This window comes from Microtus oregoni, unplaced genomic scaffold (genome assembly GCF_018167655.1).
Source record: "Microtus oregoni isolate MIOR12 unplaced genomic scaffold, Mior012 000002F_ref0000024, whole genome shotgun sequence".
Classification (NCBI taxonomy): Eukaryota; Metazoa; Chordata; class Mammalia; order Rodentia; family Cricetidae; genus Microtus; species Microtus oregoni.
In genome coordinates this window covers 25,088,279-25,104,333 of record NW_024543061.1, presented here as the reverse complement: position 1 = coordinate 25,104,333, position 16,055 = coordinate 25,088,279, and the positions used below count along the sequence as shown (strand labels likewise).

Sequence of the window (16,055 nt, the reverse complement as noted above, 5' to 3'; positions counted from 1 at the left end):
AAGCGGGACCCGGCTGCGTCCTCCCAGAGCCAAAGCACATCGAAACTCGGTGACCCCGCCATAGCCAATGCCAGTTCCTAGAGCGGCCGCGGGCGCCTCCGACTCCTCTAGCCAGCCACCTCGGCTGTCGCCAACCATAGAGTGGCGGAAGTGGTCCGTCCCCTTCCTCTCCCGGGCCTACGTCTAGCCAGAAGCTTCTGGGGACGTCGGCGCGGAGCATTGTGGGCTTGGGCGGGCGGTTCCGAGGCCGAGAAGAGGCGAGTTGCGGGCCCCTGAAGCGCTTTCAAGATGATGGTGAGTGGCTCCCCGCTCATCCGCTGCCATCCGCGGCCGTGGGGCCCAGGCCCGCCCTCCGGGGAGTCGGCAGCGCCCGTTCCGGCCCCCCTGTCCGTGGATCGCCGCGGCCCGGAGCTGGAGCGGTTGGCGGGAGCCGATGGGGCTCGCGACTCTACTGGGCCCGGGGGTCTACGGGTCCCACGGTGATTCAGGACCGTGAGCCCCTGAAAACTTGGGTTTTCGGAACCGAATGCGGGTTCAGACTGCTTCGCCGCCCTGGGAGTTGCAGACGTAAAGGCGTGATCTAGAGCGCTCAGAGGCGGCGTGAGGATCTCTGGGTTGGGCCGAGTGACGCCCAGCATGGCACTGTGGTCACTTGCGTTCCCGCAAGCGGGAAAACAGAATCCTTCCTTCCTGCTGGAACCCGTTCGTTCGCGCAGTCCTTCAGCAGGTGCACTCTCAATGTCTCCTGAATGTACAGGCCCAGCTTCGTGCTGGGAAGGGGCAGAAGTTGAGGTGCACAGCATCAGAGATGGAAAGACGTGAGTGCCTTAGTCAGGAGAGTCTCTTAAAGGTCTGTCTGTAGCTGTCCTTCATCACGATCTGTTCTCTTACAGAGCGACAGATAACTTCCTTGTGTGTGAGACACCTAATTGTTGATGAACAACGTCAATTTCAGAATCCTGTGTACTTGGCATCAGTTCCACGCGCTAATTTTTGGTTTTCAGTGTCAATCCTTCTGCCTTTTGCAGCTTCTCCCAGTTAGTCCCCAGAGTGATAACCTGGATAGTCCTTCTCCCTGCTACCAAATGCTTTTTGGTTGCAGCTCCTACTCAGTAGAAGGACCCCATGTTCTCTGACCCCCACCCCCAGCACTGTCCTTTTCAGAGTTTTTTCCGCATTACTGTTTCTTGAACTTGATTTGGTTGGCAAGGACCAGAGCTGAGGAGTAAAACTCTTAATGTTCCTAAGTAAAGCACACGTCAGGGCTGCAAATGTGACCTCACGGACATCATTTGCGTAGTGCATCCAGGGCCCTGAGATCCATGCGCATCCAGTCCCCAGAGAAATAAACCTTTTGTCTAAAGGCCTCAGACTACTACTTTTGGGTTTTACCTGAATTATTTTTGCCCTATCCAATAGACTTGTTTGCCAGCTGGGTATCTCCCTTAAAATGAGAGTTCACCATGCTGTCAACCGACTGAGCTCAAGTAGTCTAGAAGACTTCTGTTCAAAGGAGAGTTAAAAGGGTCCCCTGACATCCTGATCTTTGATACATCTATTGTCTTTTTGGCATTAAATTGTACGTTTTCATATAGCACTGGTCTTGTTTTACAGAACATCAAGTCTAATGGTAATGGCTTTGTTTTTATTTTTTCGGGTACTGGGAATTGAACCCAAGGCCTCATTTGATTGTTCTACCACTTAGCTATAGCCCAAGGCTTTTCCCCCCAAATTTTACATATTTATGTATATTTTTAGGTATGAGTGCTCTGTCCACATATACCTGCAAGTCAGAAGAGGGCATTAAATCCCATTGTAGATGGTTGTGAGCCACCACGTGGTTGCTGGGAATTGAACTCAGGACCTCTGGAAGAATAGCCAGTGCTCTTAACCACTGAGCCATTTCTTAAGCCCTCAAGACTTATTAAACTTGTTTTTAACAGCAGGCTCTTTTGTAGCTCAAGGCTGGTCTGGAAGTCACTGTGTAGCCCACTGTGGTGATTAGTTTTGTCAGCTTGACACAACCTAGAAACACCTGGGAAGAAAGTCTCTGAGGGATTGTCTAGACGAGGTTGGTCTGTGGGGATCTTAATGGATTGTTGCGTATTGGTTTCTGTGTGTGTTCAAGACAGGGTTTTTCTGTGTAGCTTTGGAGCCTATCCTGGAACTTACTCTGTTTACCAGGCTGGCCTCAAACTCACAGAAATCCATCTGCCTCGGCCTCCTGAGTGCTGGGATTAAAGGTGTGCATCGCCCAGCTGATGCATATTCTTTAAAGTATTTCAGAGCTTTTGGTGGGTTGTGTTTGATTTTTAGATTTGTGTGTGGGGGGGAGGGTATTCCATTCATTTGGACATGTGTATACATCCTTGAAGGTACCTCTAGAGGCCAGAAAAGGGCATTGGATTTGTTCTTGGAGCTGGAGTTAGAGATGGTTGTGGTATTGGTAATCAAACTCTTGTCTTCAAGGAGAATAGAGAGGCTTCTTAACTGCTGAGTCATCTCTCCAGTCTCAAATCTATTTTTACGTTCCACTCTTTTTTTGTTTGTTTGTTTTGGTTTTGGTTTTTCGAGACAGGGTTTCTTGTAACTTTGGAACCTATCTTGGGACTCATTCTGTAGACCCAGGCTGGCTTCAGATTCACAGAGATACTCCTGCTGCAATCTCCTGAGTGCTGGAATTAAAGGCATGTGCCACCATGGCCTGGCTATATTTCACTCTTGATATCTTTTCTTAGACCAATACAACTTCATTTACTATTTCTTCCATTTGAAAGTATTTGCCTACAACTGGTTGTTTTACTTTGAACCAGGCACTTTAATTCCAGCACTCAGGAGGCAGAGGTAGGTGGACCTCTGAGTTTGAGGCCAGTCTGGTCTACAGAGTGAAATCCAGGACAGTCAGGGCTACACAGTGACTTGGGGGTGAGGTGGGGAGAAGAAAAAAATTGGTCTTCATTGGCTGTCTTGTAGCTTCTGTGACTGGTGAATACAGTTTTGAGACCAGCACCCTGATACCAGTCTTCATTCGCTAAAGACAGTGACTCTAACCAATTAGGATATAGTATGTGGTACTTAGTGCATGCATCTCCATCTCTGTCTCATTGGACTGCTAATGTCTTGCTTGAACAATTTTCTTTTTAAATTTATTTCAATTGTCTAGAAGTTTTGCCTACATGCAAGTGTGTGTATCCCTTGTGTGCCTGGTGCCTGTGAAGTCTAGAGGGGTTGCAGGTAGTCGTGAGTCATTACCACATGCAATGTGGGTGCTGGAAATCAAACCCAGTCTTCTAGTAGAACACCCAGTGCTTTTAATTGCTGAGCCATCTCCCCAGCTCCAAGCAGTTTCTTTTTGCTGACAGCTATGCTTGATGAATTCCATGTTCCTGTCAGTCATATCGGGCCGAAACCATACTTATTTAAACTTGTCTGAGATCTGATAAGTGTACAGCATTTACCAGCCTACTCATTTGCAGGCTTTTTGGTTTTGTACATGTGCACTATAGTGTTTTCAAGCTTTAGTGTTCATGTAAATCCACTTGGGCCCTTTCTGAAGGTCAGATCCTGTTTCAGTGGGTCTTGGATGTAGGTGGTGTTTATGCTTGCCATTGCCCTGTAGCAATGTATCTGTGTTGCCACCAGTAACTGCCCTCTGCTGACCGCAGAGGATTTTGACAAATAAGCAGTGTGCTTCAAAAAATGTTATGAAAAAAACCTAACAAGAAATTTAATAGTAGTCTGTGTTTCTTCAAATTAAATTAATCATTTAAAAATATGGTCTAGTTCTGTAAGCCTAGCCTTTAAGAAAGAAAAAAGAAAACTGGGAGAAGAGACTTTCACCAAGGTCATTTTCAGATCTAACACCCACTGGAGTTGAAAGACAGAGACGACAGTACAGCCCCCACTACAGTGTCTGCATAGAATGAGGTTTCCAGTACTGGGAGGATGACCTGGCTCACCGCTTATCCCTGAAGACTCAGGTTTAGCTATAGGGAACTCTGTTTTGCCAGGTACTCCAGTGTCTGTGCTACTTCCTGGACACGGGAGGAAAGATACTACTGGTTAGGTTTCTGTTGCTGTGATTAAACACCGTAACTGTCTTAGTCACTGTGTCAGTGCTGTGAAAAGACACCATGGCCAAGGCAACTTGTACAAGAAAGCATTTAATTGGGGGCTTACTTACAGTTTCAGAGGGTTAGTCCGTTATCATGGTGAGGAGTATGGCGGCAGGCAGGCAAGCATTGGAGAAGTAGCTGAAAACTACATCCTGATGTACGGGCAGCAGGTAGGGAGAGAGACACTGGGCTTGGTGTGAACTTTTGAAACCTCAAAGCCAGTGACACGTCTCCTAGTCCTTCCCCAGAGTTCCACTAACTGAGACAAAGCATTCAAACATGAGCCCATGGGTCGTCTCATTCAGTCCACCACAATGATGGAAGCACGTTGGGGAGGACAGGGTTTATTTCATCTTCCAGCTTATAGTCCACCATAAAGGGAAGGCACTGAAGCAGAGGATGTGGAGGAACTTTGCAGACTCTTGTTCCTTGTGACTTGTTCAGCCTGCTTCCTTAAGCACCACTCCTAGTGGCCTAGACCCTCCTATATTAATTGTAATTAAGAAAATGCCCCATAGACATTTAGAGGCCAGTCTAATGGTGGCATTTTCTCAGTTGCTATTTCTCTTCCCAGATGATCCTGGCTTATGTTAGTTAACAAAGAACTAACTAATGCAACAGCCAACCAGGCTTTACCTGCATTCTTACCTTCTCATAGTTTCTAGAGTGGTACAAAGAAAGCCCATGCAGGAATAGTGACCCTTCTGGGCCAATACTAAAGAGAAAGGCAAAAATCCCTGAGTCACGTGAGAACATTTAGAGTGGGTATGAGAGGTGAAGTCAGTGTGTTACTTTGTAAAGATAACATGCTTTTTGTCCTGCTGCACTTCAGCTGGTCTCTGCTAAAGCTGCCCTTCTGGAGCAGTTTCCATTCCACTTACCCTCTGCTTCTTTAACAAAAACCGTTGAGTATTTTATGGGGGAGGAGGGGTGCAAAGCAGGGCTTGCTCTTTTTGTGCTGTGTGCTGTGACCCAGTTGTGAAGCACAGGGCAAAGTGTCAAAGTTGAAAGGGCCATATTGGATCATGTCGGCATCAGAAAGCATAATTTATTTAGACTTCAGTATCAACAGGGGTTCTAGAGGTAGATGTGGTTGGGGGAGTCAGTCTGGGTAGCAGGGGAATGTGCTTTAAAAGGGTGCAGATTACTCTGCCATGGTAGAATTGGGGGCACCTTTCTCTGCCCAAGTAGCAGATGATGATTAAAAGCAGTCATTTGCACTCTCTTCTCCAGCCCACACCAGTTATCCTATTGAAAGAGGGGACTGATAGCTCCCAAGGCATCCCTCAGCTTGTGAGTAACATCAGTGCCTGCCAGGTGATTGCTGAGGCTGTAAGAACCACACTGGGTCCCCGTGGCATGGACAAGCTTATTGTGGATGGTCGAGGTAAGTCTTCATGATTCCCTGGGGCTTCATGTAGGAAAAGAGGTGCCTAGGAGTATTTGGGACTTACGGTTGCCATCAGAAATCCATTGATTGTAGGATCTTCTAAGGGATTAATCTTTCTGAATCTGTGTGCACGACCTTGAATGAAGAACCCTGTGGGGATCTGTGGGAGAACCTGAGCTCAGGAGTCTATTGCCTTCGGAAAGTAGGGCTCAGAGCCATAAAAAGAACAAACTGGGGGCCAGAGAGAAAGATGCCTCAGTTGTTAGGAGAGCTTGCTGTATTTTCAGGTGACCAGCTCCTATGTCTGCCTCTGGAATCCCAATCTTTGGAGTTCTGATGCCATCTCTGGCTTCTGAGGGCACCTGCATGCACGCACACATACATATACACTTGTATATACATAATTAAAACTGGAGATCTTTTCTTTAAAAAGAAAAGAAAATGGTGTTCTCTATGGTCCCTCACATTATAACATGTTGCTAACTTAGAAGGAAAAAAGTTGTATTGTAGGGGGCTGGAGAGATGGCTCAGTGGTTAAGAGCATTGCCTGCTCTTCCAAAGGTCCTGAGTTCAATTCCCAGCAACCACATGGTGGCTCACAACCATCTGTAAAGACGTCTGGCGCCCTCAACTGGCCTTCAGGCATACAGACAGAATATTGTATACATAATAAATAAATAAATATTTAAAAAAAAAAGTTGTATTGTATTGTGAGATACTAGAATGTCAGTTGTGTTCAAAATATCTTAAGTGATTACTCTTCTTTTGAGCAGTGTAGCCCAGGCTAGCCTCAAACTGGATGATCTGCTTTCTCCTCCTAGAATGACTTATACACCATTGTGCTTGGCTATTTAAAACATGACTGTTCAGTTATCCTGGACTCAAAAGAAAATTAAGAGCCAATAATATATAAAAGCTTATGACCCAATCCCAAGAAAAAGTGTGTGTGGAGTGTAGGTCTAGTAAACAGAATTATGAAAGGGGGTTTTAACTGTTAACTGTTTTCTCTCTTAAGGTAAAGCAACAATTTCAAATGATGGGGCCACAATTCTGAAACTCCTCGATGTTGTCCATCCTGCAGCAAAGACTTTAGTGGATATTGCCAAATCCCAAGATGCTGAGGTAGGAAGTCGGTCATAGAAACTTAAGTGGAGGCTGGAACATAATGTCTCCTTCAGTGCCTCGCTCTTTTCACTGACGATTTTAATTTTTTATTTAGGTCTAAAATTGTAATTGTGTAAGTACTTCATACTTAAAAATAGTTAAAATTTTTTAAAAAATTTAAAAAATTATTAATTTTGTTTTTTTGAGACAGGGTAGTGGTACCTTTGTAATTTTGGCTAGCATAGAGCTGGTTATGTAGACCAGAACAGAGATCCTCCTGCCTTTGCCTCCCATTTAGCATGTGACACTATACCGAATCTATGATTAATAACCTTTAAAACTATAATCCTGCATGTCCATTGTGGATAGCAACTGTCTCCAGGTCTAAGTTTGGAAGATTGAGTCTAAGCACTCTAATTTAGACTGGGCCTGTAAATCACTGTTTACCAGTTTATACAATAGACTAGAACACTAAGGTTTCCATCTTGCTGTGTGTGAAAAGTACGCATAATTTATCTTTCCAACCAGTTTTAAGTGTCCACGTTACTGTCAGCCACCAGTCTGTCTTTGTGAGCATCAATTTGATGCAATAGTCTGGTAGTAAATGGAAATAATGCCTCATTCCTGTCAGAAGTCTGGCAGCTTCATCCCTTCTCCAGGGTGTTTCCTTTCCTATTGAGTATTCCTTATTTTACATAGGGGACATAGGTGAGTAAGAAAGGAGTGCATCTCCAGTCAGAAACTATCCAGTTTCTGTAAATGATCTTACTTTATCTCTCATTAAAAATAGAATTTAGAATCTGTTCTTCCAGAAAACCCAGATTCAGTTACCAGCCCTCATGGATTAACAACTGCATCTAACTCAGTCCCAGAGGTTTTCACACCCTCTCTGGCCACTGTGGACACTAGGACACAGGTGGTAAACAGGCATACAGGCAAAACCCCATACACATTAAAAAAAATATTAGATAGCAGTGTATAAGCACTGAGAAAGATTATCAGACTAGGAAACCACTATTTCAAATAGTGTTTGAAGCATATTGAACTTGACTGCTTCTAGGAGTCTAGTTGGCTTTTTGTTTCCTTCTGCCTTACAGCTACCCGATCTAGCTCCAGAGAATATGACATCTGGTTTTTGTGGGCACCTGTACTCGTGCTCAAATGCCCATACACATAATTAAAATTTTTATTATTTTTTTGAGACAGAGTTTCTCTGTATCCCTTCCTGTCCTAGAACTAGCTCCGTAGACCAGCCTGGCTTCAAACTTATAAAGATCTGCCTGCCTGTGCCTCCCAGGTGCTAGGATTAAAGGTGTGCGCTTTCTCCACTCAGCTATTTAAAATTAAAAAAATTTTAAGGAATGCTTATCACTCCTTGGTACTGTGGTTGTCATACGAGCGTGAAACTGCATCTCTACCTAACTTTGTACGTAATAAAAAGTGCACTGGCTAGTTTTATGTCACTTGACACAAGCTAGAGTCACTGGAGAAGGGGAGGCCTCAGTAAGATCAGGCTGTAAGCAGACCTGTAAGGCACTTTCTTAATTAGTGATTGGTGTGGGAGAGCCCAACCTACGTGGGTGATGCTTCCCTTGAGCAGGTGGTCCTGGGTTCTATAAGAAAGCAGGCTGAGCTTGCCACGAGGAACAAACCATTATCACTCCTTCGGGACTCTGTGGCTTCTGCTTTAGCTCCTGCCTCCAGCTCTGCCCTGCTTGTATTCCCATCCAAACTTCCTTTGATGATCAACTGTCAAGTAGAAACGTAAGCCAAATAGACTCTTTTCTCCCCAAGTTTCTTTGGTCATGGTGTTTCATCTCAGCAGTGGCAGCTCTAAGACAGTGAAGTATCTGCTGAGTTGTATTCGAGTTTGTATCCTGATAGTGAAGTGTCCGGACCCTTTGGAGAGCGATGCTGTCTGGAGAATTAACTTGGTATTTCAAAGCCACCTGAGAAAGACTGATTCCCTGGACACTTTTACTTTTCTATTTTTGTTGCAAAATATATGGGTTTCTGGAAAAAGTTTGACACCATTTAAAGTGTAGGTTGCATAAACAAATGATTTTCAGAGCTTAATTCCCTGAATAGCAGAAAACATGTATTCTTGCCATCCTCTTCTAGGTTGGTGATGGCACCACCTCAGTGACCCTGCTGGCCGCCGAGTTCCTGAAGCAGGTGAAGCCCTATGTGGAGGAAGGTTTACACCCGCAGATCATCATCCGAGCTTTCCGCACGGCCACCCAGTTGGTATGAGCTATATCACCTGGGCACGTTCATACTTATGTCAGTGAGGATAGTGCCTTTCCTGAGTGTGAAGGAACGACACAGAGTAGACCTGCGTGGGCATTTCCAGCCATTTCTCTGTTCTACCCTTCAGTAACTGATGTCAGCCTGGTAGACTATTTTGTAGGCATGGGCTCTTTATAAGTGAGAACTCTTTTTAATTATTCAGAGTACACAAAATAGGGATATCTTAATGTGTCTATTAAATACAATTTTTTTTTTACTTTTTTCAAAATTTTGAGATATTTTACTTAGCATTTTCCCCTTCCCATTTCCCCTTTCAAGCCTCTCATATAGTCCCTACTCTCCTTCAAATTCATGGCCTCTTGTTATTGCATATATGTATGTGAGTGTGTGTGTGTGTTAATATGTTCCTAAATATAACCTGTTGGGTGCATATACACCTCTATCTGCATGAAAGATTGTAAGCGTTTCCACTGCACCTGGCTCATGACAGTTTTCATGCATGCTTTTTTTTGTTGTTGTTGTTGTTGTTGGTTGTTTTTTGAAACAAGGTACAATTTTGTTTTTTATGAGTAACTCATGATAGCTTGAGGTGACTTGTGATATAATTTAATCCTGTAGGTCTTACTTTCTCCTTTGCTGTGTTGCCAGTGTTGACCCTGAAATTAAGTCATATGTAAGGAATACTTTGGGGGGGATTTACTGGTTTAAAAAACTGGCTTATGTATTATTTATGACTTGCATATATATGTATAAGAAGACTTTTATGCTGGAAGTTGTCCACTTGTGAGCCAGAGGTTTGGCCTAACCTAGCAGGCTGTTTCAGGTGCATTGTCCTCATGTTGTTAATTGGCAGTCCCAGAGCCAAGTCCTGGAGGTGCCTGGTGATTCTTCAACACTGTACCTGCCCTATCTTTCTATCAGAGTTTTCAAGATGGCAGAGCCTTAAATTTTCCTAGGCAGATATAGGCACAGGAGATGTGCTTAAGATCTTGGCACTGTTGAATCCACTTCACCATTTTCTGTGTTTAGCATGAGACTCACTCACCCTGTGTTTTTGGCAGGCTGTTAACAAAATCAAAGAGATTGCCGTGACTGTGAAGAAGCAGGATAAAGTGTAAGTTTCCAGTGGGCTTTGTCAGAGCTTTGCTGTCTTGTGACCAAACTGGATGTGTATGCATGTTGCAGTCTCTGGGCAGGCTGTTTGGTTCTTGTCAGACCCTTGGCCATGCAACATGAAAGAGCTGACACTGGGGTGGGTGGGGTGGGAGTGATTGCATCTGCTGTCTTTTGCTGATAATCCACCCTTAATGATAGAGAAGGTGAAAGGTGGAGGGGGTGGGTGGTGAATTTTGGGTTAAAGGGAAAGTAATGGGGTGATAGGTTGATACTGCTTTTGCCAAATAGGAGTTTTCTGCTGTGCTGTCTGATGGTTAATGTGTATAGAGTGTTATGTGGTATGTACCATTCCCACGCTGTAGTCGGTCAGTAAGAAGCTCAATGCCCATTCTGCCCTATGCTGCAGAGAGCAGAGGAAGATGCTGGAGAAGTGTGCAATGACAGCCCTGAGCTCCAAGCTGATCGCTCAGCAGAAGTTCTTCTTCGCCAAGATGGTGGTTGATGCTGTGATGATGCTTGATGAGTTGCTGCAGCTTAAAATGATTGGCATCAAGAAAGTACAAGGTGGAGCCCTAGAGGTAAGCCTGTTGTGGCCTCCCTAGATAGCAGACAGCTTCATGTGGGAGCAGAGTTCACAGTATAGGTGAAGAGAGAATGCAGACAAGGCAGGAACGCCGATATAACCACTCTCTCATGCTGTCTCTGGTCTTTGGATCTGTTTACTTGCCATCAGGATGGGAAAGCGGACCTGTGCCAATTCAGAATCCTGTTTCTTTGTTAGTTTCAGGTGTATAGAAGGATTGGTTCAGATAAATTACTTGTAAATTCTCCAAAGATAAATCCTGAGGTATTCAGCGGTGCGGGAGAATTGTCTGTATTCTGTCAATTATGATATAAATAAACGCTGATTGGCCAGGCAGGAAATATAGGCGGGAAAACCAGACAGGAAGTAAAAATGATGTAATGAGTCTACTCTTCAAAGGGGGTACTGTCAAACTTCCCTTGTATTAATTGTTCCCATAACCACCTTTGCCCCTTATGCAGCCACTGTTGTTAGTTCTCATAGTGTAACCTAGAATTCTGTATGCACACTGTGTGTACATGCACACTATACTAATGCCATTAGTTGCCTCTGATGTATACTGGTGTTCTGTAGTGTGGTTTTGTATTTAAAACTGTTGTAGCAATTATATGATACCTCACTTAAAGGGGCAACTAAGATAATGTTGTGTCACTTAAAGAAAGATGGGTTTGTCCCAGATTTTGTGATGATGACCAGCAGTAGAAAGTAGGGTTTACTCTTCTGGGTTCATGGATTGATTGTAATTCTGACTGACGAAACCATTGAACTGTCTGTCTTTAACCAGGAGTCTCAGCTGGTGGCTGGTGTTGCATTCAAGAAGACTTTCTCTTATGCTGGGTTTGAAATGCAGCCCAAAAAGTATAAGAACCCCAAGATTGCCCTCTTGAATGTTGAGCTCGAGTTGAAAGCAGAGAAAGATAATGCTGAAATCAGAGTCCACACGGTGGAGGTAGGCTCCCCAGCAGGGGTGAGGAGGCAAGCAACTTTCTGGATGAGGGCTTCCTTTCTCTATGTTGTAAGGGTCAGCTCTGTTTCTCAGGTGACTGTGGGCACTTATCTTCCTTCTGTGTCCATGTCTGCATACATGGGCCATTAATTTTCTCACTTTGTTTTCCTTGACTTCCACCTCAGATAATTTGAAAACCTATTGAGCAGCTGTGCTCTGCCTCTTAGAGATGGGCCCTCCAGCTTGTCTAAACTTTGTGGTTTATACTCTTCTTCAGAGTAAGGCTCACATGCACTAAGTAGGGCACTGCTGCTGAGCTTCATCCCCAGTTTTGTTTCTTTGCTTTTTTTTTTTTTTGTGGTGGTGGTGGTGGTGGTGGTGGTGGTGGTGGTGGTGGTGGTGGTGGTTTTTCAAAGCAGGGTTCTTCTGTGTTTCCTTGACTGTCCTGGAACTCACTTTGTAGACCAGGCTGGCCTCAAACTCACAGAGATCCGCCTGCCTCTGCCTCCCTGAGTGCTGGGATTAAAAGCTTGCACTACCATCGCTGCCCGGCTTTAACTTTTGTTTCTAAGATAACATTCCTCTGTGTGGCCCTGGCTGTCTTGTAGACACCACCCCCAGACCCCCCTTTTTTGAAGAGGACAGGGTCTCACTCTGTAGTTCACTATGTGAACTTAGGCTGGCCTCACAATAACTGCCTGCCTCTCCCTCACTAGTACTGGGATTAAAGGTATATACCACTACAACAGACTTGCCTGATGTTTTTTAAATTTTTATTTTGGACAAGTCTTGTTAAGTCTCGGGCTGGCCTTGAATTTGTAATCTTCCTACCTCAATCCTGAGTAGCTGGGATGACAAGCTTGCCTGTGATTCTCCTTGATTAGACAGGCCTCCTTTCCTTATAGACTGAGTCTCATAACTTGTGGTTCCCAAGGCTGACTTTAGGTAGCAGTGTTTTCCAGCACAAAATAGCCTCTTTGGTAGGAGAAGTCTAACTGGGAAATCCCTACACAAAGTCCCTCCTATGTTTCTGTTTGAAAGTGTTAAGTGGTTCTTTTAATGGTCCTAATGTAGGACCAGTTTAAACTGTTGTCCGCTCTTAATTCCCAGACAGGTCAGCATGTTTTCTGTGGGGGAGAGTTAGGTTAGCCTTAGACTGTCATGTGCACTTTCATCCCCAAACACCCTCATCTTTTTTGTGGTCTCTAGGATTACCAGGCAATTGTTGATGCTGAATGGAACATTCTCTATGACAAGTTAGAGAAGATCCATCAGTCTGGAGCCAAAGTCATCTTGTCCAAACTCCCCATTGGGGATGTGGCCACCCAGTACTTTGCTGATAGGGACATGTTCTGTGCTGGCCGTGTGCCTGAGGAGGATCTGAAGAGAACAATGATGGTAAGCAAAACTTCATGGGCTACTGCTTATCCTTCATGGCCCTGAGCTGTTTCCGCTGTCCCTGATGTACTAGACTGTCAGGTTGTCCCTGCGTTAGCTGTCAAGAAATGATCCATCCCAGTGTCTGTATACCCAGCAATAGAAACTGCTTTGAATTCACTGACCAAGACAGTTGGGAGGTAGGTGCCACATAGCAGCAGCACTGTGCTCAGCAGGTCAGGCTCAGTGGGTACTGCTTCCAGCCAGGACTTTCCCTCTTGGTGCAGGCTGTCGTCCAAAGAACTGCTCCTGGGTAGAGTTGCTGAACCCAGAGTACTAGACATCGGGTTTCTATCTCTTTGCACTAATAGACCCTTTTGCCTTTGTGTGTCTGGCTCTGTTTTGATTTCGTCTATTTGAGAGGGAGTAGGGATCATCTAGAAGTCAGGGTAATTAATGGTGGACTCTAAGGTTCTGTAACAGATTCAGCATGGGAAGAGACTTGTTGAATGGTGATAGGCCAATTACCCTCATGGATTTTTCTTGCTCCTCAGGCCTGTGGAGGCTCAATCCAGACCAGTGTGAATGCTTTGGTGCCAGATGTGCTGGGCCACTGCCAGGTGTTTGAAGAGACCCAAATTGGAGGCGAGAGGTGAGCCTATGGGCTCAGCTCCCAAGAACTGCTTGGGTCTGCCCAACCCTTTTTTTTTTTTTTTTTTGTCAAGTTCTTTCTGGGTGTGGGGTATGGCCTGTACTGTTACTTTTTCAAGGTGCTGTTGGGTGGAGGGGTGGGTAAAGAACTCAGGTATAGCGTTAGAGAAGGGAAGTAGTTATAGTCAGATTCTAGATCTGATTCCACAAGCGTTGGTGCTTCTACTCCAGTCCTGCCTCAAAAAATACCTTCAAAGTTAGGATTGACAGCCTGAGTCAACTGCTCTCTTCTGAAAGGACTTGGCATGGAGATCAGATAGCAAGGTGACAGCAATTCATGTGTGCACCATTGCATCCTGGACATAGGTATAATTTCTTCACTGGCTGCCCTAAGGCCAAGACATGTACCATCATCCTCCGTGGTGGCGCTGAGCAGTTTATGGAAGAGACAGAACGGTCCCTGCATGATGCTATCATGATCGTGAGGAGGGCCATCAAGGTACTGGATGACGCCTCTTGCCCGTAACTCTGGGGCTGATAAGATCTTGGGTTTCGTGTAACCTGTCCTTAGGTGTCATGTTGGGCTTTGATTTCCCCCTGCAAACCACAAGAGAGACTAAGTTCTCATTTGTCCCATGAATCATAGAGAAATAACTTCAGCCTCACATATAGGCCATGCTGGCTTTTGGTTATTTTTGTTTGTGTTGGTGGGGGAGGGGTTGTTTTGGTTTTTGTTTTTCAAGACAGAATTCTTTGTGGTCCTGGCTGTCCAGGAACTTGCACTATAGACCAGGTTGACGTCAAACTCACAGAGACCCGTCCACCTCTGCCTCCTGAATGTTGGAATTAAGGCACGTGCCACCACTGATCAGCATCGGCCATGATTTAGTTAAGTGGGGCTGATCTATTCAGCTGTCCTCTTGAAGTTGCCATGCCCCAACTATGGTTGACCTTGGCAGTGACCTTTCAATTCCTAAAGTTGAAGCTGGGCTGTGCTGGATGCTGACTGCGTTTAGGCACCTGGGGTTTGGGAATGGGGATATAAGCCCATTTTTTGGCCACTTCCTGGGCTGGAGGATTTGCTGTGTGTCCCAACTTGAAGCTTGGAGCTGGGCCACTACATTGTAAGCTATTTGGTTTCTGCAGAATGACTCTGTGGTGGCTGGTGGTGGAGCCATCGAGATGGAGCTCTCCAAATATCTGCGGGATTACTCAAGGACCATTCCAGGAAAACAGCAGCTGTTGATTGGGGCATATGCCAAGGCCCTGGAAATTATTCCTCGACAGCTATGTGACAACGCTGGCTTTGATGCCACGAACATCCTTAACAAGCTGCGGGCTCGGCATGCACAGGTGATTGATTCTCTGCTCTCTTTGGAGTCCAGGGATTGGATGGTTGAGGGTAGCCTCTTAGATATGTGCTCTCTGGGATTGCAATCACTGCCAGGTACAGTGAACGGCTCCCTCCTGGCACAGTGCAGCTTCCTGGGAGGGCTTGGGTACTTGTGGTCAGCATGCCCAGAGTTGGAAGCAGGTGGGAAATGGTGTCATTTTCCTCGGGAAAGTGCCATCAATTCAAAATTCCTGACAGCTGAGTCCTTTGGAACGTGTGCAGGAAGAAGTGAAAGTAGTTCCAAAGTGCATCCCCTCTCTTTCAGGGGGGCATGTGGTATGGGGTAGACGTCAACAATGAGGACATCGCCGACAACTTCCAGGCCTTTGTGTGGGAGCCGGCCATGGTGCGCATCAACGCCCTGACAGCAGCTTCTGAGGCTGCATGCCTGATTGTATCCGTGGATGAGACTATCAAGAACCCCCGCTCCACTGTGGATGCTCCCCCACCGGCTGGCCGGGGTCGAGGCCAAGGACGCCTCCATTGAGAGGCAGTTTGTACACCTCCCTGGGAGGTGAATTGGTGGTGAGGAAATGGTTGATTCGTCTGATGTGTTCTCACTGGAGGGTATTTAAATAAAACTTAAGATTATTTGGTCAGTTTTTCTCATAAACATCCTCTTGCCTCTCAAAATGAACTGTGTGTATACTTGCTGAAGTAGAAGTAAATCGTTCTTCTGGCCTGCTGAAGTCTCAGTGTAGTTGTACTTCTGAGTAGTAGCTAAGATGTATGGTGGCTTCCTTTCCTCCTGTTACCATCTTTAGTCCTAGCTCATGCACTGCACACAGCAGCGTTGCTTCCATCACAGCAGGTGGACTATGTTCTCTGAGCTTATGCATGCTTCCTCTTATAATATTTTAAGTGAGGGCTCTGGGAAGAATGTCAGGGTGGATTGAACCCAGGGCCTCATGAGGTTTGCTAAACAAGCACTGAGCTATGTTCCCAGTCCTATTACTTACTACTGAGCTATGTTTCCAATCCTATTTCACTTTGCGTTGATCAGTCTTTGAACTGTTAAGGTTTCACTAAGTTGCCTAAGCTGGCCTTGATCTGCTTTGTCTCCTGAGTAAGCTGGAATGACTGGCTTGTGCCACCATCCCTTTCTTGTAATGAGGGGTAGTTAACTGTTT

The 16,055-nt window shown here is 45.4% G+C and overlaps 1 protein-coding gene across 1 annotated transcript; it reads left to right on the top strand.

The window, feature by feature from the left end:
* The first annotated feature begins 142 nt into the window (after nucleotides 1–142).
* On the top strand, nucleotides 143–15,524 carry Cct7 (chaperonin containing TCP1 subunit 7). Its single transcript, XM_041632908.1, has 12 exons — nucleotides 143–294; nucleotides 5,349–5,502; nucleotides 6,521–6,627; nucleotides 8,731–8,856; nucleotides 9,921–9,973; nucleotides 10,382–10,553; nucleotides 11,343–11,507; nucleotides 12,714–12,902; nucleotides 13,436–13,533; nucleotides 13,899–14,031; nucleotides 14,679–14,885; nucleotides 15,191–15,524. Exons 1-12 carry the CDS (start codon nucleotides 289–291, stop codon nucleotides 15,410–15,412), a joined length of 1,632 nt encoding a protein of 543 aa, XP_041488842.1. The 5' UTR covers nucleotides 143–288; the 3' UTR covers nucleotides 15,413–15,524.
* Nucleotides 15,525–16,055: the final 531 nt, after the last annotated feature.